General features: G+C 46.5%; 1 protein-coding gene across 3 annotated transcripts in view; it reads left to right on the forward strand.

Annotated features, from left to right (window-relative positions):
- Nucleotides 1-27,153, forward strand: part of SBF2 (SET binding factor 2) — a 919,918-nt gene that overhangs the window by 805,082 nt on the left and 87,683 nt on the right. Inside the window, exons 28-30 of one of the 3 annotated variants that reach the window (XM_030200990.1) lie at nucleotides 19,956-20,096; nucleotides 22,235-22,330; nucleotides 25,556-25,630. In XM_030200990.1, the coding sequence (XP_030056850.1) occupies nucleotides 19,956-20,096; nucleotides 22,235-22,330; nucleotides 25,556-25,630 (312 nt within the window). The remainder of the gene's footprint in view (nucleotides 1-19,955; nucleotides 20,097-22,234; nucleotides 22,331-25,555; nucleotides 25,631-27,153) is intronic. The other 2 variants (XM_030200991.1, XM_030200992.1) reach the window with 2 other exon arrangements.

The raw sequence follows: 27,153 nt of genomic DNA on the forward strand, positions 1-27,153 counted from the left end.
TCAAACAGGTAGGCCTTTAGCCCAGATTTGAAGGCGGCCAGGGATGGAGCTAGACATAACGGCTCAGGAAGCCCATTCCAGGCATAAGGTGTGGTGAGACAAAAGGAACGGAGTCTGGAGTTAGCGATGGAGGAGAAGGGTGCAATTAGGAGAGATATGCCTAGTGAACAGAGTTCCTGGGAAGGAGTGTAGGGAGAGATGAGGGTGGAGAGGTAGTGAGGGGCTGCAGAGTGAATGCACTTATAAGTCAATAAGAGGAGCTTGAATTTTATACGGAAATGGCTGTGTATCGAATGTATCATATAGTCATGAGGACAGATCATTTGTTGTATAACTGTGCCCTCTTTAGTCAGGCAAATTATTTTAAACTTCAAAGATTTGTAGAGTTCCATTTAATATAGAATTTAAGCACTAGTGGGGCAATTCTATAAAGGGTGCCAACATGCACCGTGCTGAGTTTAAATTCTATAATGGCGTCTGGGAGCCCAGATTCCATTATAAAATACTAGTGTAAACTGGCATTTACTTTTCAGCATTTAATGCATCCACTTATGCCATGTCTGTGGCAGGTGTAAATGTGTGCACCTAAATGCGGCACTTTAGCATATAAATGACTGTATTCTATAACCGTGTAATTGTTCGACACACCCGTGCCCTGCTCATGCCTCGCTTCTTGTGAATACCCCTTGCAGTTGCACACTCACATTAAAGAATACCGTTGTACAAGAATATGAATGTATTCTATAAACTTAACACATAAATGACACTTAAATTTAGGCACTAAAAGTTATAGAGTGGGTGATTGCATGTGGTATTGTCTGTCTCATGTCTTCTTGGGAGATGGGAGGAAGGATTTTTAGAACAGTTTGTAGTTTGGGGTTGTTTGTTGGTATAAACCAGTGAGTCTGACGTTGGTGCCAGGGAAAATGGTAGAGGCTATTATCAAAAACAAAATTACAGAGCACATCCAAGGACATGGATGTGAGACCAAGTCAGCACGGCTTTAGTGTGGGGAAATCTTGCCTGACCAATTTACTTCAGTTCTTTGAAGGAGTAAACAAACATGTGGACAAAGAGGAGCCGGTTGATATTGTGTATCTGGATTTTCAAAAGGCGTTTGACAAGGTACCTCATGAAAGGCTACAGAGGAAATTGGAGGGTCATGGGATAGGAGGAAATGTCTATTGTGGATTAAAAACTGGTCGAAGGATAGGAAACAGAGAGTGGGGTTAAATGGTCAGTATTCACAATGGAGAAGGGTAGTTAGTGGGGTTCCTCAGGGGTGTGTGCTAGGACCGCTGCTTTTTAATATATTTATAAATGATTTTGAGATGGGAGTAACTAGCGAGGTAATTAAATTTGCTGATGACACAAAGTTATTCAAAGTCGTTAACTCGCGACAGGATTGTGAAAAATTACAGAAGGACCTTACGAAACTGGGAGACTGGGCGGCTAAATGGCAAATGACGTTTAATGTAAGCAAGTGCGAGGTGATGCATGTGGGAAAAAAGAACCCGAATTATAGCTACGTCATGCAAGGTTCCACGTTAGGAGTTACGGACCAAGAAAGGGATCTGGGTGTCGTCGTCGATAATACACTGAAACCTTCTGCTCAGTGTGCTGCTGCGGCTAGGAAAGCGAATAGAATGTTGGGTATTATTAAGAAAGGTATGGAAAACAGGTGTGAGGTTATAATGCCGTTTTATAGCTCCAAGGTGCAACCGCACCTTGAGTATTGTGTTCAATTCTGGTCGCCGCATCTCAAGAAAGATATAGTAGAATTGGAAAAGGTGCAGCGAAGGGCGACTAAAATGATAGCGGGGATGGGACGACTTCCCTATGAAGAAAGACTAAGGAGGCAAGGGCTTTTCAGCTTGGAGAAGAGACGGCTGAGGGGAGACTTGATAGAGGATACGCTAAGCCCCCTCCCTGTCCATCTTCAAATCCTTGCTCAATGCCCACCTCTTCAATGTCGCTTTCGGCACCTAACCATTATACCTCTATCCAGGAAATCTAGACTGCCCCCGATTTGATTGACTACACTTTTTTGTCCTTTAGATTGTAAGCTCCTTTGAGCAGGGACTGTCCTTCTTTGTTAGATTGTACAGTGCTGCGTAACCCTGTTAGCGCTTTAGAAATGTTAAATAGTAGTAAATAGTAGTAGTAGTAGGTATATAAAATAATGATTGGAGTGGAACAGGTGGATGTGAAGCGTCTTTTCACGCTTTCCAAAAATACTAGGACTAGGGGGCATGCGATGAAACTACAGTGTAGTAAATTTAAAACAAATCGGAGAAAATATTTCTTCACCCAACGCATAATTAAACTCTGGAATTCGTTGCCGGAGAACGTGGTGAAGGTGGTTAGCTTAGCAGAGTTTAAAAAGGGGTTAGACGGTTTCCTAAAGGACAAGTCCATAAACCACTACTAAATGGACTTGGGAAAAATCCACAATTCCAGGAATAACATGTATAGAATGTTTGTACGTTTGGGAAGCTTGCCAGGTGCCCTTGGCCTGGATTGGCCGCTGTCGTGTACAGGATGCTGGGCTCGATGGACCCTTGGTCTTTTCCCAGTGTGGCATTACTTATGTACTTATGTTGTGTTTGTTTTGCTTGTATATATTTTTCTTATGGAGTTTATAATGAAAAATACAATAAAACTAAATTTAAAAATAATTTACCTGCTACAGAAATCATAAAACCCATCTTCCATGGGACAAGTAGAATAAGCATTTGTATTTTAAAGGCACATTCTATTACATAGCTTCCCACTATTTGCTTCTGTTCCAGTTGGTCAACTGGTCTCCAGTTGAGCTTTGTAGCTGGCTTGAGTCTGCAGAGTCATATCTGGAGTTCTTTAGATCCCTGTTTGTGGTGCCCCGCAAATTTACTTTTTCCGTCTGTTCACCTCTCCACTTCTCCCATGTTTCCTGTGGAGCTCACCTTTCCAGCAGAACAACTTGAAAAAAAGGAGAGAGAGAGGGGAGAAGGAAAGAGGTTTACTGGAGAGCGTGGAACAGAGTATAAATCCTGATGTTCCCACTGTGGGACCCTCCAGCCACCTTCAGGGCATTGCAGTGCATGCAAGCTGGGAATTCTGCAGGATGCAGAGGAAACAGTCAGAGGCAGCATGTCTTTAGATTTGGCACAGCAGGGCTGGTGCACAGATTGATGCAGGAGAGCATGGGAACAGGCACCATTTTGTCAGGGCCAACTGGCAGTGAGGAGCAGCCAGGGCCTGACAGAGCATTCAGTTGCATTGGGATCTTTGTTTTCTCCGAGGACAAGCAGACTTAATATTCTGACTGATTGGTCGACGTCCACAACAGCCCAGGAGACCGGAAGAAACTTCAAAGTTCAAGAATCCTCCCGAACGCTCCGTCGCGCGGGCCGACCCACCGCGCATGCGCGAGCGGCCTCCCGTCCACGACGCGAACGTACAGTGCTTAGTTCTTTTTGATCCACGTTTCAGGAGAGTTGTGTTCACCGCTACTCCCTTATTTTGGCTCAGGAGAACCGTTTTTTGCGTTTATCGCACCCCTTTTTTTCTTTTTTATATTTTCACCTTCTCAAATATTTAAAAAAAAATAGTTTGTTTCCCTTATTTTTTAGTTTTTCCTCACTTTTGGAAGTTTCCTTTCTTTTTTTGTTGCAGCCGCCGTTAGGCTGCTCGACCGCGTCTTTTTTTCCCCTTTTTGTGCCTTTTTATTTGGCACAATCGAGCCTTTTGATTTCGCGGACGCTATTTTCCCGCCCATGTCATCGAAGACTCCCAGCGGCTTCAAACGCTGTACTCGCTGCAACCAGACCATCTCGGGTACCGACCCCCAGGCGTGGTGCCTCCAGTGTTTTGGGCCCGAACATCTCCCAGCTGCCTGTAAGCTGTGTAAGTTGATAAAGAAAAGGACCCAGGTGGCTCGAGAGGCTCAGCGCGAGAGACTTTTTTCTGATCGGTCCGGTCCTTTGACGTTGGCATCGACATCGGTGTCAATGTCGAGGGAAGCAGCGACACCGAGAGTCCAGGTAATGGCTGCCTTAAGACCACATCAAGCTGGGAGCAGCAAGGCATCGAGTGGGTCTCCATCTGTCTTGAGGCCTACTGCTGTGTCGGACCCGACCACGAGGAGGCGTGAGGATTCCACGTCCTCATCTTTGGTACCGAGGAGTCTCGATGACAGGCGTCGAGCGAAGGCGAAGAAGCACCGTCATCGATCTCCTTCCAGGCACGGTACCAAGAGCTCCGGGGAGCCGAGGGAGTCGGCACCCGAGAAGCGCCGGGAGGACCGCTCACCCTCCATACAAGAGGTGCCGATGCGTCGGTCGTCTGGCAGTCTCAAGCCACCTCAGATTCTGGCACCGACTCCTGCACCGGCCCCCCAGCCTTTTCCGATGGAAGCTCTCGACAAGCGCATCAGGGCCCTTCTTCTGGAGCTTCTGGAAGGGTTGCTTCTCCAGTCTGCCTCGGTGTCAGGGATGCTTGTGCCTCCCGTACCAACTGTAGAGGCAGCATCTGGGCCATCACCCGTGAGGAGGTCTCCGTCCTCGGTACCGTTTGCAGTGCCGGCGTCGGCTGCCACCTGGGTCAATTCCCCCTCGACGTCGGTGGAGGAAGCTTCACCGGAGTCTAGGCAGGGGTTGACTTCTTGACACCCCCCATGAGATCGTCGATCCTCGACGTCAAGGCAGGCTCGGGTTCAGGCTGCTCTTAGAGAGCTTTTGTCCGACACCGATGAAGAGCGCTCGTGGGAAGAGGAGGAGGACCCCAGGTACTTTTCAGAGGAAGAGTCATGTGGCCTCCCCTCAGATCCCACTCCACCAATTGAAACTAGGATGTCTCCACCTGAGAGTCTTTCTTTCTCATCCTTTGTGCGGGAAATCTTTAAGGACATTCCATTCCCTATGGAGGTTGTGGATAAGCCCAGGGCTGAGATGCTCAAGGTCCTGGATTATCCTTCTCCACCTGCTGAGGTTGCAACAGCTCCCCTGCACAGTACACTCCAGGAAGTGTTGATGCGGTATTGTTCTTGCCCTCTCTCTAATCCAGTGGTCCCCAAGAAGTCCGAGTCCTAGTACAGAGCTAGGCCTCTTAAAATCAAACCCATCTCTGATATAAAAGAGAGCTAGCTTGTAAAAATCAGAGATCACCTTTGACACAGTTACATTTTACTGTGGCAAGTATTGAGATGAGGTAATTGAGAGCTGGCAAGGGTGGGGGCAATCTACTCTATAAACAATCCTGAGACTGGCACCTGCAAGACGTCATGAGTAAGAGTTGCTATGGTTATGTAGAGATAATACTGGATCAGCTGCACCCCGGGTGAGAACATCCAAAGGAGGGGCTAGAGGAAGGTTTGGGGAACATGCAAAGTCATCTAATAAGATGCGCTCTGAGCATATCTTGTTTATACTTAGAGCTTGATAGTATGTGAAGTCATTCTGATCAACTGATAAGAACCAGGAGCCCTGGTGAGAGAGACTGGGGTCCATTGAAATGAATAGGGCCAAAATTGTATATAAGCAGCAATCTGAGGGGTATTAGATCAGAAGAAGAACAGAGAAGGAAGACTCCAGAAGGCTAGAGAGAGAGAGGACGTGCCATGATATGCGGTTCCATTATGTGAATGCTTGACTTGCCTGTACTGCTATTGGTAAGATTATAATAAACTATCTTATTATATCTATTGAATACTGAGTTCCTTTCTAATTACAGACCTAGCTACAGCCTGGTCTGTGCAGACCTGCCATGAGCAGATACAGGGTTGGGGTTATTAAGTATCTAGAGGGGCTATGCAGTTCCTTCCAGGCTATTAGAAGGGCCATGGCTTCCGCTCCCCAGATAGAAAAGGCAGACCTAAGAAAAATAAACATTTCCCTTATCTCGATAATTGGCTGGTGAAGAGCACCTCGGAGGCAGGAGCTCTGTAGTCCATGTGGATGACTATTCAAGTGTTAGAGATGCTGGGGTTTGTAATCAATTATCCCAAGACCCACCTTGTTCCTGTTCTGAAATTGGAGTTCATAGGAGCTCTGTTGGACACTAGGACGTCTCGAGCTTACCTCCTCCAGGCAAGGGCGGACAATCTCCTGGTCCTAGTGTCCTCGGCTCGAGCGTCTCAACAGATATCAGCTCGGCAGATGTTGAGACTTTTAGGGCACATGGCCTCCATGTAACTCCCATGGCATGCTTACATATGAGATCAGCTCAGTGGACCCTAGCCTCCCAGTGGTACCAAGCCACTGGGGATCTAGAGGATGTCATCCATCTCTCTACCGATTTTTGCAATTCCCTGCAGTGGTGGACCATTCGATCCAATCTGACCTTGGGACATCCATTCCAAATTCCTCAGCCTCAAAAAGTGCTGACAACGGATGCAACCGTTCTGGGGTGGGGAGCTCATGTAGATGGGCTTTGCAGTCAAGGAGCTTGGTCTTTTCAGGAAAAGGATCTTCAGATCAACCTCCTGGAATTACGAGCGATTTGGAACGCTCTCAAGGCTTTCAGAGATCGGCTGTCCAATCAAATCATTTTAATTCAGACAATCAGGTTGCAATGTACTACACCAACAAGCAGGGGGGCACCGGATCTCGCCCTCTGTGTCAGGAAGCCGTCCGGATGTGGCTTTGGGCTCACCACCACGGCATGTTTCTTCAGGCCACATACATGGCAGGCGTAAACAACAGTCTGGCCGACAGATTGAGCAGGATCATGCAACCTCACGAGTGCTCACTGAACATGGACGTTGTCTGCAAGATCTTCCGAGCATCGGGCACCCCCTCGGTGCATCTTTTTGCCACTCAGTTCAATCACAAAGTCCCTCAGTTCTGTTCCAGACTTCAGGCCCACAGCAGACTAGCATCAGATGCCTTTCTCCTGCATTGGGGGACAGATCTTCTGTATGCGTATCCTCCCATACCTCTAGTAGGGAAAACTCTTGTTGAAACTCAAGCAAGACAGTGGAACCATGATTCTGATTGCACCTTTTTGGCCCCGTCAGATCTGGTTCTCTCTTCTTCTGGAGTTGTCCTCCGAAGAACCGTGGAGATTGGAGTGTTTTCTGACCCTCATCACTCAGAACGAGGGGTCGCTTCTACATCCCAACCTCCAGTCTCTGGCTCTCACGGCCTGGATGTTGAGAACTTAGAAGTTGCCTCCTTAGGTCTTTCAGAGGGTGTTTCCCTAGTCTTGCTTGCTTCCAGGAAAGATTCCACGAAAAAGAATTACTCTTTCAAATGGAGGAGGTTTGCCATCTGGTATGACAGCAAGGCCCTAGATCCTTTTTCTTGTCCTACATGGACCCTGCTTGAATACCTTCTACACTTGTCAGAGTCTGGTCTCAAGACCAACTCCGTAAGAGTTCACCTTAGTGCAATCAGTGCTTACCATCAACGTGTAGAAGGTCAGCCTATCTCTGGATAGCCTTTAGTAGTTCGTTTCATGAGAGGTTTGCTTTTGTCAAAGCCCCCAGTCAAACCTCCACCAGTGTCATGGGATCTCAATGTCGTTCTAACCCAGCTGATGAAAGCTCCTTTTGAGCCACTGAATTCCTGCCATCTGAAGTACTTGACCTGGAAGGTCATTTTCTTGGTGGCTGTTACTTCAGCTCGTAGAGTCAGTGAGTCCAAGCCCTGGTAGTGCATGCACCTTATATCAAGTTTCATCATAATAGAGTAGTCCTCCGCACTCACCCTAAGTTCTTACCAAAAGTGGTGTCGGAGTTTCATCTGAACCAGTCAATTGTCTTGCCAACATTTTTTCCCCATCCACATACCCGCCCTGGTGAGGACAAGTTGCACACCTTGGACTGTAAGAGAGCATTGGCCTTTTACGTGGAGTGGGCAAAGCCCTATAGACAGTGCGCCCACTTGTTTGTTTCTTTTGATCCCAACAGGAGGGGAGTCTCCATTGCAAAACGCACCATCTCCAATTGGTTAGCAGATTGCATTTCCTTCACTTATGCCCAAGCTGGGCTGACTCTAGAGGGCCATGTCACGGCTCATAATGTCAGAGCCATGGCTGCGTCAATGGCTCACTTGAACTCAGCCTCTATTGAAGATATTTGCAAGGCTGCAACGTGGTCATCAGTCCACACATTCACATCTCACTACTGCCTTCGGCATGATACCCGACGCGACAGTCGGTTTGGGCAGTCGGTGCTGCAGAATCTGTTCGGGGTTTAGAATCCAACTCCACCATCCTAGGCCCATTTCTGTTCTGTTCCAGGCTGCACTCTCACCTAGTTACATTTGTTTTCAGGTCAATCTCTGTTACGTCCTCGCCGTTGCGAGGCCCAATTGACCATGTCGGAATATTGAGCCTGCTTGTCCTCGGAGAAGATGAAGATACATACCTGTAGCAGGTATTCTCCGAGGACAGCAGGCTCAATATTCTGACAACCCTCCCTCCTCCCCGTTGGAGTTGTTCCTCTTATATTGTTTTGCTTTTTATTAAACTAAGCACTGCACGTTCGTGTCGCGGGCGGGAGGCCGCTCGCGCATGTGCGGTGGGTCGGCCCGCGCGACGGAGCGTTCGGGAGGATTCTTGAACTTTGAAGTTTCTTCCGGTCTCCTGGGCCGTCACGGACAACGACCCATCAGTCAGAATATTGAACCTGCTGTCCTCGGAGAATTCCTGCTACAGGTATGTATCTTCATTTTCTCTGGAGTTTATATTGCTTTTACACCAGGCCTATTGACTGAAACAGGGACAGTCAGATTTTGCTGCAAGGTGCTTCAGTTTCTCACCTCCTTTGGGCCTTCAAACAATAGTGTGCAGTTTGTTCATTTCAAGAGCATGCCTGAAGTGGCATCAGCAGTCAACAACCCAAGATGGGTGCCATAAAGCCCAGCTGGAAGCAGGGTTGACCTACTTGGCAGATGCTATTTATGATATCTTACAAGTTATGGCCTGCAGTATATCTTTGGCTGTCATGGCACGTCGACAGCTCTGGTTGCGGCATCGGACATTGGATAAAGCATCAGTCATATCTAGTTAAACCGCCCTTTTGGGGCAAGTGACTATTTGGAGAAGATCTCAGTAACTTGGTGAAAGAACTGGGGAAACTAAGCCACAGCAGTTGCCAGAGGATAAGCTGAAAGCCTCTGGTTGACAGTCTTCAAGGGGCCCTCAATTTTGAGATAGCAGATGGTACCAATCTGGTCTTCAACAATATGATCAGAAGTCCATTTCAGGCACACCAATCTTCCTTTTGTATGGACAGGAAGTCCTCCTCTCAGTCAGCTAGGGCACCCAAAGCTTCACGAGCTTCACAATGATGCAGGGCTGGTCCATTCTTCTCTTCCTCAAGTGGGAGGACATCTTCAAGAGTTTCGGGAGGAGCTGACCAAAATCATGTCAGACCAGTGGGGTCTGGATATTCTTCCAGAAGGTTACAAGTTTGAGTTCTCCCGCCCTGTCGCTCCTCTCCTCTTTCAGTCTCCTTGTCGATAGGGGACCAAGGCAGTCGAGGTTCAGGCCACCATTGATTCCTTGCTGGCACTCTGGGCTATTGTTTCAGGCTAAACAGGAACAAGGCAGATACTCAGTCTACTTCATTGTCCTAAGGAAGGAAGGAAGGCATCTTTCATTCAGTCTTAGATCTCAAAGGTCTAAACCACTGCCTCCAAGTGTCCCGCTTTCACATGGAAATACTAAGAGCAGTCATAGCTTTGGTTCAAGCAGGATAATTTCTCATGGCCCTTGATCTCAAGGATGCATACTTGCATATACTCATATGGACACCGCATCAGAGGTTTCTACATTTTGTGGTACTGGGCTGTCAGTTCCAGTTCAGGGCTTTGCCCTTTGGTCTTGCCACAGCACCAAGAATGTTTACCAAGGTTATGATGGAGGTGATGGTCTTCCTTCGGTGCCAGGGAATCAGAGTTCATCCTATCTCAATGACAGTATGCTGGTGACAGACAGTTGTTGGGTTGGGTGATCAATTTCGAGAAGAGCAGAGTGTCTGGGCATTCTATTCGACACAGCAAGGGAGAGAATCTTTCTCATGAGACACAGGAGGTCGAAACTGGTTCAACGGATTTGCCTTTTCCTCAGTCATGGAAAGCCCAGGGTCTGGAACTATGTCCAGGTTCTGGGGTCAATGATGGTGGTGATGGCAGTGGTGCCATGGGCAAGTGCTCATATGCAATCCTTACAGGAGTCTGTTCTCAACCTCTAGACTCTGGTGTCATAGAAGTGCAGCCTTTATCTTTCTTGGTCACTGGTTACCAGACAGAGTGTGCAGTGGTGGTTGTCAGGAATTTGACCATTGGAGCTCCCTTTCCAATAATATAATGCTGGCATCTGTTGTCACCACCTCCCAATAACACAACGGAAGGTGGTGGCAACTGATGCCAGCAAGTTGGGTTGGGGAGCTCATTACTCTGGCTCATCTGGCACAAGGCACATGGATGGAACAGGAGTCTCAGTGGTCGATAAATCGATTGGAACTCAGGGCAGTGCAGAATTACTTGTGTGACTTCACTCCCTTTCCGATGGGGGCTCCAGTCTGAATTTCTCCAACAATGCGGTGGCTTCATATCAACAAGCAAGGCAGGACCTGCAGCTGTCCAGTGGTACTGGAGGCAGCCTCCCTCATGAGTTGGATGAAGAAAAATCTTCTCTACTTATCGGTAGCTCATATCACTGGCTCCTTGAATGTGGAGATGGACTTTCTCAGCAGGCACTCCTTGAACTACTACTACTGTTTAGCATTTTTTATAGCGCTACAAAGCGTACGCAGCAACCTGAGAGAATAGGAACTATCCAGCCAGGGTTTCAGCTGATAGTAGACCAGTGGGGGCTCTCCACTTCTGGACTTGATGGCAACAAAAAGGAATGCCAAAATTCCTAAATTCTTCAGGCGTTGGAAAGAATCAGGCTCAATAAGAACATAAGAATTGCCATACTGGGACAGACCGAAGATCCATGAAGCCCAGTATCTTGTATCCAATGGTGACCAATCCTGGTTACAAGTAGCTGGCAAGATCCCAAAACAGTAGAATACATTTTATGCTGCTTATCCTAGAAATAAGCAGTGGATTTTCCCCAAGTCCTTCTTAATAATGGTTTATGGACTTTTCTTTTAGGAAGCTATCCAAATCTTTTTTAAACCCCTCAAAGCTAAATGCTTTTACCACATTTTCTGGCAACAAATTCCAGAGTTTCATTACATAGAGAATGAAGAAATATTTTCTCCGGTTTGTTTTAAATTTACTACTTTGTAACTTCATTGCGTGCCCCCTAGTCCTAGTATTTTTGTAAAGAGTGAATAAGCAATTCACGTCTAATTGTTCTATTACACCCATTATTTTATAGACCTCTATCATATCTCCCCGAGCCATCTTTTCTCCAAGCTGAGGAGACCTAGCCGCTTTAGTCTTTCCTCATAGAGAAGTCATTTCATCCCCTTTATTATTTTCATCGTCCTTCTCTGTACCTTTTCTAATTCCACTATATCTTTTTTGAGATGCGATGACCAGAATTGTGCATTGTATTCGAGGTGCGGTCACACCATGGAGCGATACAAAGGCATTATAACGTCCTCATTTTTGTTTTTCATTCCTTTCCTAATAATACCTAACATTCTATTTGCTTTCTTAGCTGCCACCGAACACTGAGCAGAGGGTTTCAACGTATCATCAATGATGGCACCTAGATCCCTTTCCTAGTCGGTGTCACGGACTGTCACAGAGTCTGGAATAGTGAGCCCTTGGGCCACTGCCAGTGACTGGCAGCAGCAGGTGAACCACCCAAACAGGAAGCGAGGCTGAACACAGACCGGCTGGTACAAGCAGGATGGGAACTGAAGCTGTAGATGAGCAGGGCTGAAATGAGCAGGACTGGAACTACTGGACTGGAGCTGAAGCTGTAGATAGGATTCTTAAACAGAATTCTGGATTCTGGAAGGGGCTTGGCTTGACTGGAACTGGATGCTGGAATGGGCTTGGCTTGACTGGAACTGGATTCTGGAACGGGCTTGGCTTGACTGGAAGCAAGACAATAAACAAGGAAGGAACAGGATTCAGGATTCTCAAACAGGCTTGGCTGGAACAGGATTCAGTATTCTCAAACAGGATTCTGGATTCTGACAGGCTTGGCTGGAACAGGATTCAGGCAGAGCTGGAATGGAAGCTGAAAGCAGACAGGGCTGGAACAAACAGTGGAGGAACTGAAGCTAAACAGGGCAAACACAAGCAGGATTAGAACTGAACAAACACAGAGACGAAAACTCATCTGAAGACCTCTGTTGCAAAGGCAAGCCTGAAAGTTCCCAGGTGCTTAATAAAGGCAATTACAGATGAGGTCACAAGTAAGTCTGAAATACTGGAACATCTGAATAGGACTGGAATGGGCTTGGCTTGGCTGGAACCGGATGCTGGAATGGGCTTGACTGGAACCAGATTCTGGAACATGTTTGGGAAACAGAAGAAGACAGTCCACAGTAGCCATAGGGCCTGACACCAGGAGGCGAGGTGAGTGTAGGCATGGGATACAATCACAACTGTGACAGTCGGTGACTCCTAATGTGGAACCTTGCATCACGTAACTATAATTTGGGTTCATTTTTCCCACACGCATCACTTTGCACTTGCTCATATTAAACGTCATGTGCCATTTGGATGCCCAGTCTCGTAAGGTCATCTTGTAATTTTTGACAATCCTCTTGCGATTTAACAACTTTGAATAACTTTGTGTCATCAGCAAATTGAATTACCTCACTAGTTACTCCCATCTATAGATCATTTATAAATATATTAAAAAGCAGTGGTCCCAACACAGAACCCCCCCCCCCCCCCCCCCATTTATCCCTACTCTCTATTTTCTATCTTTTAACCAGTTTTCAATCCACAATAGAACACTATCTCCTATCCCATCCTATCCCATGACTTTCCAGTTTCCTCTAGAGTCTTTCCTGTGGAAAACACCAAATACCCTAATAGAAAAGGAAAAAAAGAGTAACATCTGGAAAGCCTTGTATACCAATGTCCTTAGTATGGGAAACAAATTTCTAGATGTAGAAGCTACAATGATAGAAGCCGACTTGGATATAGTGGTGGTCACGGAGATGTGGCTCACAGAAGACCGTGACTGTGATATAGTTATATCTGGCTATAATCTATTCAGGAAGGACAGGGTAGGGAAAAAGGTTGGAGGAGTGGTGTTATATGTTAAGAATAATATTCAGGTGATAGAACTGCAGGACATACAGGGTAAGGAAGAAGCACTGTGGGTTAAACTGCTTAGAAGGAAACAAAAATATATTTCTCCGAGGACAAGCAGGCTGCTTGTTCTCACAAATGGGTGACGTCCATGGCAGCCCCTCCGATCGGAGATCTTCCTAGCAACAGAGTTTGCTAGTCCTTGCGCGCGCATGCGCAGCCGTCTTTCCGCACGAAATTGCTCGTGTTCGCTTGTCTCCTTTTTTCCGCGGCTCGGGACGGCTGTTTTTTCGGTCGCTCTGCGCCCCTTGGAGATCCCTCGCGATTCGCGGTTTTTTCGCTAAAAAATTTCTAACTTTTTCCTTTATCTCTAGTGTTGGCCCGTAAGTTTTCTTTCGTGGTCGATTGCGGCTTTTTTCGCCGCTCGTTCGTTTTTTGGTGAGCTTTTGGTGCCCCTTTTTTCACCATCGCGGACTTCGATTTTGCCGGCGAGATTTTTCCGCCCATGTCATCGAAGCCTTCCAGAGGCTTCAAACCGTGCACCCAGTGCGGCCGGATAATCTCTCTCACTGATAGGCACGCTTCTTGCCTTCAGTGTCTGGGGGCTGGGCACCGTCCTCAGGCCTGTAATCTCTGTCTTCCTTTGAAGAGAAGAACTCAGGCGGCGAGATTAGCCCAGTGGAACCGTTTATTTGGGGCTTCATCCGGCGCGTCAACATCCTCAGTCCCGCGGTCCTCGGCATCGGAGCCTTCGGTACCGCGTCCAGCATCGACTTCAGTACCGCGTCCATCGGTACCGGCATCGACATCGAGGCCTTCGGTATCGAGGTCATCGTCGAGTGCAGCTACGAGACCGGGATCTTTCCTCCTGAGGATGTCGTCGGAGGGTGCTTCGATGTCTGGAGTGCAGGTGAGGGCTGTCCATTCCCCTGCTGGTGGCGGTGAGCCCATGAGCAGGTCTCCGCCTGTCTCGAGGGCTACCGCGGTACAGCCCCCCCGGGATCGACCCTCTTCGGACCCGGACCCGAGGAAGCGTTTAGATTCGACGTCTTCCTCTTCGGTATCGGGGGGTACTGATGCCGTGCGAAGGCAGAGAAGCACCGGCATCGGTCACCCTCCAAGCGTGGTACCGAGAGCTCTGGGTCGCCGGTACCACCGGCACCCAAGCGTCGACATCGGGAGGACCGCTCACCTTCCATTCAGGAGGTGTCGATGCGTTCCCCTGTGGACAGCCCGGTACCGCCTCCATCCCCGGAACAGGTTCGCAGCTCAACGCCGGTACCGGCCCCACCGCCTTTCTCCACAGCCTCTCTGAACGAGAGCCTCAGGGCTGTCCTTCTGGGGATCCTGGAAGAGCTGTTTTGCCCTTCTCCGGTACCGGGGGTGCTTGCGCCGCCGGTGCCGTCGAGTGAGGCGATGGCTGGGCCCTCGTCTGCGGTGAGGGCGCCCGCCCCGGGCCGGTGCCGGCCGCCTCCCAGGAGGGCTCCACGTCGATGGAGGGAGCTCCGTCACCCCCACCTCGGGAGTCCTCTTCTCGATGCTCCCACCGTGGCCGTGTTTCCACGGAGTCGAGGCGGGCGCAGCTTCGGACCGAAGTCCACCAGCTGGTGTCCGATACTGACGAGGAGGCCTCGTGGGAAGCAGAGGAAGGCATCAGATATTTCTCTGACGAGGAGTCTGACGGTCTTCCTTCTGATCCTACTCCCTCGCCTGAAAGACAGCTTTCTCCCCCGGAGAGTCTCTCTTTCATGGCCTTTGTCCGGGAAATATCTACGGCAATTCCCTTTCCCGTGGTCATGGAGGATGAGCCGAGAGCTAAGATGCTGGAGCTCTTGGACTATCCTTCGCCACCTAAAGAATCGTCCACAGTACCCATGCATCATGTCTTCAAAAAGACGTTGCTGGCGAACTGGGCAAAACCTTTAACTACGCCCCACATCCCCAAGAAGATCGAATCTCAATATCGGATCCATGGGGACCCGGAGTTGATGCGGACTCAGTTGCCACACGACTCTGGTGTGGTGGATCTGGCCCTCAAGAAGGCCAAGAGCTCTGGAGTGTATGCTTCGGCGCCCCCGGGCAAAGACTCTAGAACCTTGGACTGTTTTGGGCGGAAGGCCTACCATTCTGCAATGCTCATCGCCAAGATTCAGTCCTACCAGCTCTACACGAGCATACACATGCGGAACAATGTGCGACAGTTGGCGGACTTGGTCGACAAGCTCCCTTCTAAGCAGGCCAAGCCTTTTCAGCAGGTGGTCAGGCAGCTAAAGGCGTGTAGGAAATTCCTGGCCAGGGGGGTCTTTGACTCTTTTGATGTTGCATCCAGGGCCGCTGCGCAGGGTGTGGTAATGCGTAGGCTTTCATGGCTGCGTGCCTCCGACCTGGAAAATCGAATCCAGCAGCGGATTGCGGATGCCCCTTGCCGGGGGGACAATGTTTTTGGGGACAAGGTCGAACAGGTGGTTGAACAGCTCCACCAGCGGGATACCGCTTTCGACAAGTTCTCCCTCTGGCCGCCTTCAGCCTCTACCTCTTCGGGTAGACGTTTTTATGGGGGAAGGAGGACAGTTCCCTATTCTTCCGGCAAGCGTAGGTACAATCCTCCTTCCCGCCATCCTGCTGCTCAGGTTAAACCCCAGCGAGCTCGCTCTCGTCAGCAGCGCGCGCCTCAGGCCCCTGCGGCTCCCCAGCAAAAGTCAGGGGCGGGCTTTTGACTGGCTCCTGCAGAGCATAGCCGACGTCCCAGTGTCCGTGCCGGATGGCCTACCGGTCGGGGGGAGGTTAACATTTTTTCACCAAAGGTGGCCTCTTGTAACCTCCGATCAGTGGGTTCTCAAAATAGTCCAGCTAGGGTACTCTCTGAATTTGACCTCAATGCCTCCAAATTGCCCACCGGGAGCTCAATCCTTCAGCTTCCAGCACAGGCAGGTACTTGCAGAGGAACTCTCCGCCCTTCTCAGCGCCAATGCGGTCGAGCCCATGCCACCGGGGCAAGAAGGGCTGGGATTCTATTCCAGGTATTTCCTTGTGGAAAAGAAAACAGGGGGGATGCGTCCCATCCTAGACCTAAGGGCCCTGAACAAATATCTGGTCAAGGAAAAGTTCAGGATGCTTTCCCTGGGCACCCTTCTTCCCATGATTCAACAAGACGATTGGCTATGCTCTCTGGACTTAAAGGATGCCTATACGCACATCCCGATTCTGCCAGCTCACAGGCAGTATCTTCGATTTCGTCTGGGAACACAGCATTTTCAGTACTGTGTGCTACCCTTTGGGCTCGCCTCCACGCCCAGGGTATTCACCAAATGCCTAGCCATAGTAGCGGCTTCTCTACGCAGGCTGGGAGTGCATGTGTTCCCTTACCTCGACGATTGGCTGGTAAAGAACACCTCCGAGGCAGGAGCTCAGCAGTCCATGCAGGTGACTATTCGACTCCTGGAGCTGCTAGGGTTTGTGATAAATTATCCAAAGTCCCACCTTCTTCCAGTTCAGAAACTCGAATTCATAGGAGCTCTGCTGGATTCCCAGACGGCCCGTGCCTACCTCCCGGAGACCAGGGCCAACAATCTGCTGTCCCTCGTCTCCTCGGTGCGGGCGTCGCAGCAGATCACAGCTTGGCAGATGTTGAGATTGCTCGGCCACATGGCCTCCACGGTTCACGTGACTCCCATGGCCCGCCTTTTTATGAGATCTGCTCAATGGACCCTAGCCTCCCAGTGGTGCCAAGCTGCTGGGAGCCTAGAGGACGTGGTCCGTCTGTCCACGAGGTTTCTCCTCTCCCTTCATTGGTGGACAATTCGAGCCAATTTGACCCTGGGACGTCCCTTCCAGATTCCTCAGCCGCAAAAGGTGCTGACCACGGACGCGTCACTCCTGGGGTGGGGAGCGCATGTCGATGGGCTCCAAACCCAAGGAACTTGGACCGTCCAGGAACAAGGTCTACAGATCAACCTCCTGGAGTTGCGAGCGGTCTGGAACGCTCTGAAGGCTTTCAGAGATCGGCTGTCCCATCAAATTATCCAAATTCAGACAGACAACCAGGTTGCTATGTATTACATCAACAAGCAGGGGGGCACCGGATCTCGCCCCCTGTGTCGGGAAGCCGTCAGCTTGTGGCACTGGGCACGCCAGTTCGGCATGTGGCTCCAGGCCACGTATCTGGCAGGCGTAAACAACAGTCTGGCCGACAGATTGAGCAGGATTATGCAACCGCACGAGTGGTCGCTCAGTTCCAGAGTGGTTCGCGAGATCTTCCAAGTGTGGGGCACCCCCTTGGTGGACCTCTTTGCCACTCAGACCAATCACAAGGTCCCTCAGTTCTGTTCCAGACTGCAGGCCCATGGCAGACTGGTGTCGGATGCTTTCCTTCTGTTTTGGGGGGAAGGCCTCCTGTACGCGTATCCTCCCATTCCTCTGATAGGGAGGACTTTGCTGAAACTCAAGCAAGACAGGGGAACCATGATCCTGATTGCTCCTTTTTGGCCTCGTCAGATCTGGTTCCGAAGAACGGTGGAGATTGGACTGCTTTCCAACTCTCATCACACAGAACGAGGGGGCGCTCCTCCATCCCAACCTTCGGTCTCTGGCCCTCACAGCCTGGATGTTGAGAGCGTAGACTTCGCCTCCTTTGGTCTGTCAGAGGGTGTCTCCCGAGTCTTGCTTGCTTCCAGGAAAGATTCTACCAAGAGGAGTTATTTTTTCCTCTGGCGCCGGTTTGCTGTGTGGTGTGATGGCAAGGCCTTAGATCCTCGTTCTTGTCCTGCACAGACCCTGCTTGAATACCTTCTACATTTATCGGAGTCTGGTCTTAAAACCAACTCTGTAAGGGTTCATCTTAGCATGATTAGTGCATACCATTACCATGTGGAAGGTAAGCCGATCTCGGGACAGCCTTTAGTTGTTCGCTTCATGAGAGGTTTGCTTTTGTCGAAGCCCCCAGTCAGACCTCCTACAGTGTCATGGGATCGCAATGTCGTTCTCACCCAGCTGATGAAACCTCCTTTTGAGCCACTGGATTCCTGTCATCTGAAGTACTTGACTTGGAAGGTCATTTTCTTGGTGACAGTTAGTTCAGCTCGCAGAGTCAGTGAGCTGCAAGCCTTGGTAGCTCATGCTCCTTATACCAAATTTCATCATAACAGAGTAGTCCTCCGCACTCACCCTAATTTCTTGCCGAAGGTGGTGTCGGAGTTCCATCTGAACCAGTCAATTGTCTTGCCAACGTTCTTCCCCCGTCATACCCGCCCTGCTGAGCGTCAACTGCACACATTGGACTGCAAGCGAGCATTGGCCTTCTATCTGGAGCGGACAAGCCCACACAGACAGTCCGCCCAACTTTTTGTTTCTTTTGATCCCAACAGGAGGGGAGTGGCTGTGGGGAAACGCACCATTTCAAATTGGCTAGCAGACTGCATTTCCTTCACTTACGCCCAGGCTAGGCTGACTCTTGAGGGTCATGTCACGGCTCATAGTGTTCGAGCCATGGCGGCATCAGTGGCCCACTTGAAGTCAGCCACTATTGAAGAGATTTGCAAGGCTGCGACGTGGTCATCTGTCCACACATTCACATCTCACTACTGCCTTCAGCAGGATTCCTGACGCGACAGTCGGTTCGGGCAGTCGGTGCTGCAGAATCTGTTCGGGGTTTAGAATCCAACTCCACCCCCCTAGGCCCATTTTTATTCTGTTCCAGGCTGCATTCTCAGTTAGTTGGAAACGTTTAGGTCAATCTCAGTTATGTCCTCGCCGTTGCGAGGCCCTATTGACCATGTTTGTTGTTTTGAGTGAGCCTGGGGGCTAGGGATACCCCATTTGTGAGAACAAGCAGCCTGCTTGTCCTCGGAGAAAGCGAATGCTACATACCTGTAGAAGGTATTCTCCGAGGACAGCAGGCTGATTGTTCTCACCTACCCGCCCACCTCCCCTTTGGAGTTGTTTCTTCCCTTCTCTTGTTTTTGCTTGGTACGGGACTAGCGAACATGAGCGATTTCGGGCGGGAAGACGGCCGCGCATGTACGCATCGCGGGCGCGCACGAGGACTAGCAAACTCTGTTGTTAGGAAGATCTCCGATCAGAGGGGCTGCCGTGGACGTCACCCATTTGTGAGAACAATCAGCCTGATGTCCTCGGAGAATACCTTCTACAGGTATGTAGCATTCGCGTTTGGTGTAATACACAGATCACCTCAGTAGGAAGAAATGAGACAGAGACTTAATTTAAGTCATCCACAAGATAGGGCGGAAAGGGGAAGTACTACTGTTAGGTGATTTTAATATGCTGGATGTCGATTGGGGCATTGCAGCCGTGGGGTCATCTAGAAGCAAAGGGATCTTGGATTCTCTACAGGAAGAATGAAAGCCGTCTGTAGCCTGTGCAGAGCAACCACACTTAGCAATGGGCTGCTCTGCGCACTCTCAGCTGGCCGACTAGCTTCCCTCATATCGCATGCGAATGAGCTGGGTCTGAACAGCAACGAGCAGCTCATTTGCATGTGATTCTTTTTAAGAATCCATCTGTATTTCCAAATTGATAATTTTTACCAATTTGAAAATATGAATGGATTCTTAACAGGGAACTGGGCCTAGGTCTCGTATAAAATGGGTCCTGTGCTGAAAACATATCTTATGGTAGCTCATGTTCATAACTACACACCTAATTGTCAGTTATAGAAACAATTTGTTTGCATTTCATTTTATGTTTGTAGTATGACAGTCTTTATGTGCACTGAACATCAGTTACAGAAACAATTGGTTTGCACCTCATTTTGTTTGTTTTCTTATTTTTATTTAGCTCCAGCCTCTTCTTTAGAATCTTCAAGCAGCATCGAACAAGAAAAATACTTGCAAGCCTTAATGAATGTAATTTCCATCCACTACAAAATGAATGGAAGTAACACTCTCACTATCAGACCAGCCATAGCTCTGTCTCCAGGTAAAGCTTTGACACTGCTATTCTTTCAGATAGTAAACTGGGAAGTATAGCTAGACTTCAGTTCCTAAATTGCTGACTGCTTGCTGTTTTTAAATTTCTTCTGATCTGATTTCCAGCACATACAAAACTCGTCTACCATGTCTTTCTCAGTCCTTCTTGCAGCTCACTTGCCATTAAGTGTAAGAAAATGAATCTTTACATTTGCAGATTCCTATTTATGCCACATTTAACTTGCTGAAAAATTAGGGGCTTTGCTTCAGACCTCTAAGAGGAAACCATTTTATTAAAATGGTTTTAAAAATATGGACAAAACTATTATTAAATGATCCAAGTGCAGAGATAACTGGTTAAAAAAAATAAGAGTTTGAAAAGTAAATATTCTAGGAGGAGAAACTCTTTTAGAGATGCTTCGAAGTATGGGGGAAAAAGGACCATGGCCCAGGTTTGTTTTATTTTTTTTACCAACAGTAAAATTTAAGAAAGTCCAGTGCAGTAAACAGTTGAGTGGGAAATGGAAATTAACATTGTCTCTTGGAAGAGTGCCTCTTTCCCTTTGGAGTAATAGGCTTCCCATAGCTTAGCAGCTGTAGTACATAGCTACTTTATTAAACACTTCTCTTCCCCCTTTATCCTCAAAAGATGTTTAGGTAAAAATGGGTTCAGTGGTGTTAGCATCTGCAGGTTTCTGAATGAGTCCCCCTTATACTAACAGTGGTCAGTAGCTAAACTGCTATTGCCTGCTTTGCTGGAAAAGAAGGTATTCCTAGTACCTGATTTAACCCAATGCACTTTTTCTATGAACTGAAATATTTTATATGTTCCAGAATAGAGTTTTTAGACCCATGTAACTATAAGAGTTAGATGACTAGATATGCCAAAATAAAAGAAAATGTTTTCTCCCACTGAGCTCTTTAATTTAGTTGCCTTAAAAGTAGGTGAAGCCATACAAGGTAGCCAGGTTAGGGAAATGAAGTTAGGTGTCTAAACAGAGGAAAATCCAATTGCTGATCTAAAATTAGGAACCTCGGTTTTATGCACTTAAATTTACATTAATACTCGTATTTCATCTCAAAATTATGGGCAATTAAGATTGGCTTAAATAAGCATCTAACTTAGGAGCCTAAAAGTACCCAGTTATCTGTTTGTTATTATTTATTTATGACATTTATATCCCTCATTTTCCTGCACAAATTCAAGTTCAATGTAGCTAACAAGCTACAAGAAGACAGTACAAAATATGAAATAAAAACCATAATCCCACAATCAGCAAAGGAAAGAATCGTAAATACATTTACCATGGGGGGAGGGGGAGGAAAAAAACTAGGCATCTGCATCAATTAACAGTTTTTAAAAAGGAAAGATTTTAAAAACTTATGTAAAACTAAGTAATCCTGCTAGGATCTAATGTATTTCGGAAAGGAATTCCCCCACTCAGTACCTTGGTAAGAAAAAGTAGCAGAATAGACTACTTTCTTATAGGTAGGAAAATGAAAACACAGGTAGTCTCTCGCACCATAGGTAGCATTGTGAGATGGCAAAGTGACAGGGGGCAACATATAATCGGGACAGTACCGTATAATGTTTGAAATAGGAAGCCAAAGCAATCATATCAGGTGTTTTTATGCTTATGTGGTACAGTGTATTTGTAGCTACAGTAGCTATGAGTAAACTATTAAGAAACATCTTAATATTCTGTTTCAGTTATCATGTGATGAAACCTTATAGGGTTCATGTAAAGGTAAACATAATGCATCAGATACAAGGAGCATGTGATTTCCAATGTTTGCCTCATAAGTGAACTACACAGCTTAATCAATGAGTGGAATCAGCTTAGTCACTCCCAGTTAATATATTTTTTTCTGGAGTAACATTATCAGAAAATCATGCATGCCCTGCTTTATCTCACATTAAATATTCTGTCTGCATTACTTATTCCTAGGCCTCTATAATCCTGCAAGTGTGCTCTCATTATTGCGCTTGAAATTTGAAGTGGACTAAAATATAGACTTGTGCAGAAATTATTGTAGCATGAAAAGAATCAATTGCTTGAACTATTTCCCACACCTCAATGTTGTTGTAGTAATGTTTGTCTGAATGATGTTGCGTTTCTGTTTCTTTATTTTTTTGATGGAATCTAGGCAGTGAAAGGAGGGCTTCAAGAATGTCCACTGTGGTTAAACAGGTTGTGCCAGGACATTTGGATGTCAGTCTGTCCAATAGCTTTGCACGAGGAGGTTAGTAAGACTGAGCTCAGACCTCATTTGATGCAGAATAAAGCATTGAGGAGGTAGTGAAGGCAACATACCATGACCATAGGGAATTGCTTTTTCTAAATCTAGTCATTCATTGCATCCAGAACTGTGTACTCTTTTGTTTAATTTATATATGTCATTGCTACTAGTTCTGACTAACCACCAAGTAGGTTTAGGTTATTGGTTCCCTAACCTTCTTGTGGCACCAGAACCAGTTGGGATTTTAGAATATACAGTGGTGTATCTACATTAGTTGCCACCTGGAGAGGCGCACCCCACTTCGACAAATAAGGGGATATGTGGAGCAGGCTTGCGGCTGTCGGCTCTGCCAGACCCCTGCCCTGAAACAGGAAGTTGATGTCAGAGGGGGCAGAAGACCGGCAAAGCTGATAGCCGCACACCTGCTCCGCGCACCCTCTTGCTGCCGGCACCTGGGGTGGACCCCTACCACCACCCCACCCTTGGTACGCTATAGTCCTGAATAAATATTCATGAGATATATTTATATCATTGAAGACTGAGTTTACGCAAATTTCTTATGCATATTCATTTTAGGGATCCTGAAAACCCAACTGGCTGTGGAGGTCACATGGCCATATTTGTTAGGTCCTGGTTTACACATACACAACATTATCCTTTAAGGGACTGTCTAACCAGGATTCCTTTACCCACCGTTTTTATACTTTCTGCCAAATAATGCAAAGTAAATATTATTGGGTTGCTTGAACATTCCTTTAATGTGGTATTTGTTTATTCATTCCCTATTAACTAATTAGGGGCCTGATTTACTAATATGCATTAATGCACACTAGTCCTCATCTACAAAAGTGCACTAAGTAGTCAATGCAGGAATTAACAGGGTGGTGCCTTGACAGTTCACAGGCACTGATTCCTGTTTTAGCTGTTTAATGGGGGTTGTGCAGGGACTGTACCTTACAGTAGTAAGATACTGAGCATTAACTGTTAACGTCAGAAAATGCAGAGCTGTTATAGCCATCACAGTATTTTCTTTCTGTTATCTATATAGAAAATGCTGAGCATGTCCTCAGCAGTTAATGCAGAAGCTTTGTAGTTACTACATGTCCATGTTGGCCATTAATGACAGCAGCGACAAAATTTAGCACAGTATAATAAAATGGAGCCATTAAGCACTTGTGCCTATAAAAATTTACAAAGGTGCCCCTAACACTAGCCATGCAGTTTACTCTTGGATTTCATGGTTACCCATATCTTCCAATGTATCACAGTCACAGCTAAATTTCTTATAATTGCCCTGTATTATAGTCCTTAGGAGCATTTAATTGCTGTGTATTTATAACATTGTCATTTCATATTGTAAAATAGTGAGAATTCCTTTCTTAAAGAAGGGTCCTCCTAGGCATTGCTACGTCATATGCAAATGTTCTCACCTTTAAGCATTTTGGTGAAAATCTCAGCCTGACAATAAAGAATGTCATGGCTGCTGAGATGCAAAAGCAAAAAACAGAATCCTATTCTCATCTTAAGATCAAATCATATGAGCATTATGGGTTCTTCTTCCTTTTGATTCAACATGTAAGTGTAACCTGTGGTGCCATTTCAAATTAATATTTAAGTAACAATATGTCTACTGTAAAGCAACTTAAATATCTAATTTATTTCAGACGTAGAGCTTCTAATTTAATTCTGATCTAGAGAAATTGATGGACTGTATACAGTCATATTAAAACCATTTATTTAGTGTGTTTATATGCATAGATCCATGAACTAACAAATTAATGTGAATATTAGTACAACTCTTCTGTCTTTAACCTATGTGTTCTTTAGCATCTATGTTGTTTATGATATTTAGGCATTGGGGGAGGGGGGAATCTTGCATGCTTAGCTGTTAGCCACAGGCAGCCAGTCACTTGTTTTGGGATGCTGAAGTGTGTTTGGAGAAGGGGTGGGCTGCACAGATTTTCTCTCTTGTTTCAAAGCCCTCCAACCCTTTTCCCATCAGGGAACTCTGATACTTGGTCTTCTGTTCCTCTGTGCCCTCACCCTCACTCATTCACTTGCTCTCTTCCTTTATAGTTCTCCTGCATTCTTCTCTCTGAGCTCCACCTCTCTTGTCACTTCAGGATTTAGAGAAAATGTGTCCCCCCTCCTCCCCCCCCACACACACACTTTTGGCTGCTGATTGGCTCATTCTGCTGGGTAGGATCAATCAGAGGCATGAGCTGGGGACTTAGGAGCTACAGCAAGTAAACAGCATCCTTCTGCCTTGGTCCCCCATCCTAGTGTCTGCCCTGTTTTCAGCTTTAACTGTCAATACAGCAAGATACGACTCCTGGGGGGGGGGGGGGGGGTTCTTCCAGCCTTTGTTTTAGGAAGGCTTAGCCTCTCCAAGCATCGTATGCTGTTAACTAGCCATTTTCCCTTATGAAATAATAAATATCAATATAAATGATGCATAGCGCATCTATTGAATAACTATCTAATCAGCTTCCAATGACATGCACTGTAGGTTGATTATAGTTTGTGTAAATATCGACCTCCGCACAGGCTTTGCATTCTCTTTGGAATCGATCTCTTTGCTTCGCTTTGAGAAAAGACAGTCACAACCTCACATGTGATGCACGAATTCCTTTGCAAATGCCGCATGTATCACAAATGCAATTAGAATTTCTCAAACATTTATTTAACATTTATCTGTTCTTTCTTCAACTGGCCTATAAGCCCTCCTTAAAAAACGTTTATGGGCTATTTAAAATATTCTACTGGATGTAATATAAGTAGATAACAGATTTCTGTTTCTTCATAAAACATTGAACTACAGAGAACATCTCCAAGATTGGAAAGGGTTTGTCATCTACACACTCTTGCTTAAGAGAAGAAAGATGGATGTTGGTAGTGTTTATATTAAGATATAGCCAAGAATGAATTGAGGCTTGTATGATAAACTGCATGAAACATCACCCAATTTAGGAAAAAAAAACAAACCTGCATGCAACTGAAATTATAACTTTAGCCTAGCTTATCTAGCAGTTTGTTTTAAAAAAAAAGACATACGATTAGAGGCATAAGCAGAGAGCTGGAGAATGAATTTAAAATTACAGAATGTTTCTGGATGCTGTAAATAAATTGACCCCACTTGTAGTCTTTCTTCTCTTGTTCTGTATTCTTTACTGTCTCACTGTAGTGAGCTGTCCGTTCTTTCTTCCATTTCTGCTTTAATCTTGCCAGCACTTGGGTACAGAAATAGATTCCTTCTCCATCCAGATCCAAAACCTTCAGCTGCAGCAAGAATCCATACTCAAGGTACTGAAATTCTTTCCTGACTCCAGCATATGCCATTATACACACCCCCTATTCAACTGGTCATTTACGATTTGGAAGTGCATAAGTATATCTCATACATGTGGAGGAGTACCTAATGGGTCCTATTAAACTTTTCTGGCGCTCTAACTCCCTTGTTTTTGGTCTGTTTTGGGTTGTCTTCCGCCTTTTTTGTGTTTTATAATATGTAAACCCCTTGATTGTAACCACAGAAAGGTGGGTATATCAAATCCTATCCCCTTTCCTTTCATAAGTACATATAAGTACATAAGTATTGCCATACTGGGACAGACCAAAGATCCATCAAGCCCAGCATCCTATTTCAAACAGTGGCCAATCCAGGTCACAAATACCTGGCAAGATCCCCAAAAAGTCTAAATACTAATTTTGGAAAACCAGGATATACACATTCAAATCACAAATATTCTGCAAGGGGAATGGTCTATGTGGGGCTAAAACTTGCACATGTATTCCCCATTTTTGTCCCCTGAGATCAATGTCGGGATTGACACCTGCTCCCATGGATAATAATGATGCTTGTGTTATGCAGTGCTATAGTAAAGGAATTAGGGGATGTCGCCTCCTGGTGGTTTTTGGCCCCTTCCCCTGCCACCCCACAAAGCAATACTGGCAGTGCTATTGGGTGCTGTGACAGCTTAGGAAAATATGGACACATATGTTTCTAAAATGACATCACATAAACGTGTATGTTCTGAAATACCAATATACATGTGTTTGTGCCAGCATGTGTATTTTGCCATGATGACCCCATTTATATTTTAGACATCGTTACCATGTTCTGCCAGCACATACATGTCCATTCCTCCATGTATTTTAGGAAAGGCTTTATGTCAGCAGATCCTTTTCTAAAATTCTTGCAGAAATTGACATATCCCAACCTGGACATCTCAATTCCAGTTTGCCTTCATGCTTCCATGTACTACTATACATGGAAGCATGAAGGCAAACTGGAATTGAGCTGTACTCTATTCTTGCTGCATATAGATTGGGCTCAATGTATAAGGCTGTTTCATTGTTATAATGTGTGGTTTTGATGAGTATTATAATGAAAATCAATGGAATGTGGTGGCTGAGCATAGTAGTTTAAGCATCGCCATGCTGGGACAGACCAAGGGTCCATCGAGCCCAGCACCCTGTCACCGACAACGGCCAAAAGAACAAGCAATTTGCCCAGCCCATCCTAGAAATACTATATTCCCTCGTCCATTCAATAACATTCTATGGCTTTTTCCTCCAAGAAGCCGTCCAACCCTTTTTTGAGGTCCGCTAAGTTAACCGCCTTAACCAGCTTCTCCTGCAGTGAATTCCATAGTTTAACTACTCATTGAGTGAAGAAAGATTTCCTCCGATTCATTTTAAATTTACCACACTGCAGCTTCATCGTATGTCCCCTTGTCCTAGCATTTTTGGAAAGCATAAACAGACGCTCCACATCGACCCATTCCATTCCACTCATTATCTTATAGACCTCTATCATATCTCCC

This window comes from Microcaecilia unicolor, chromosome 4, assembly GCF_901765095.1.
Source record: "Microcaecilia unicolor chromosome 4, aMicUni1.1, whole genome shotgun sequence".
In the NCBI taxonomy this organism is placed as follows: domain Eukaryota; kingdom Metazoa; phylum Chordata; class Amphibia; order Gymnophiona; family Siphonopidae; genus Microcaecilia; species Microcaecilia unicolor.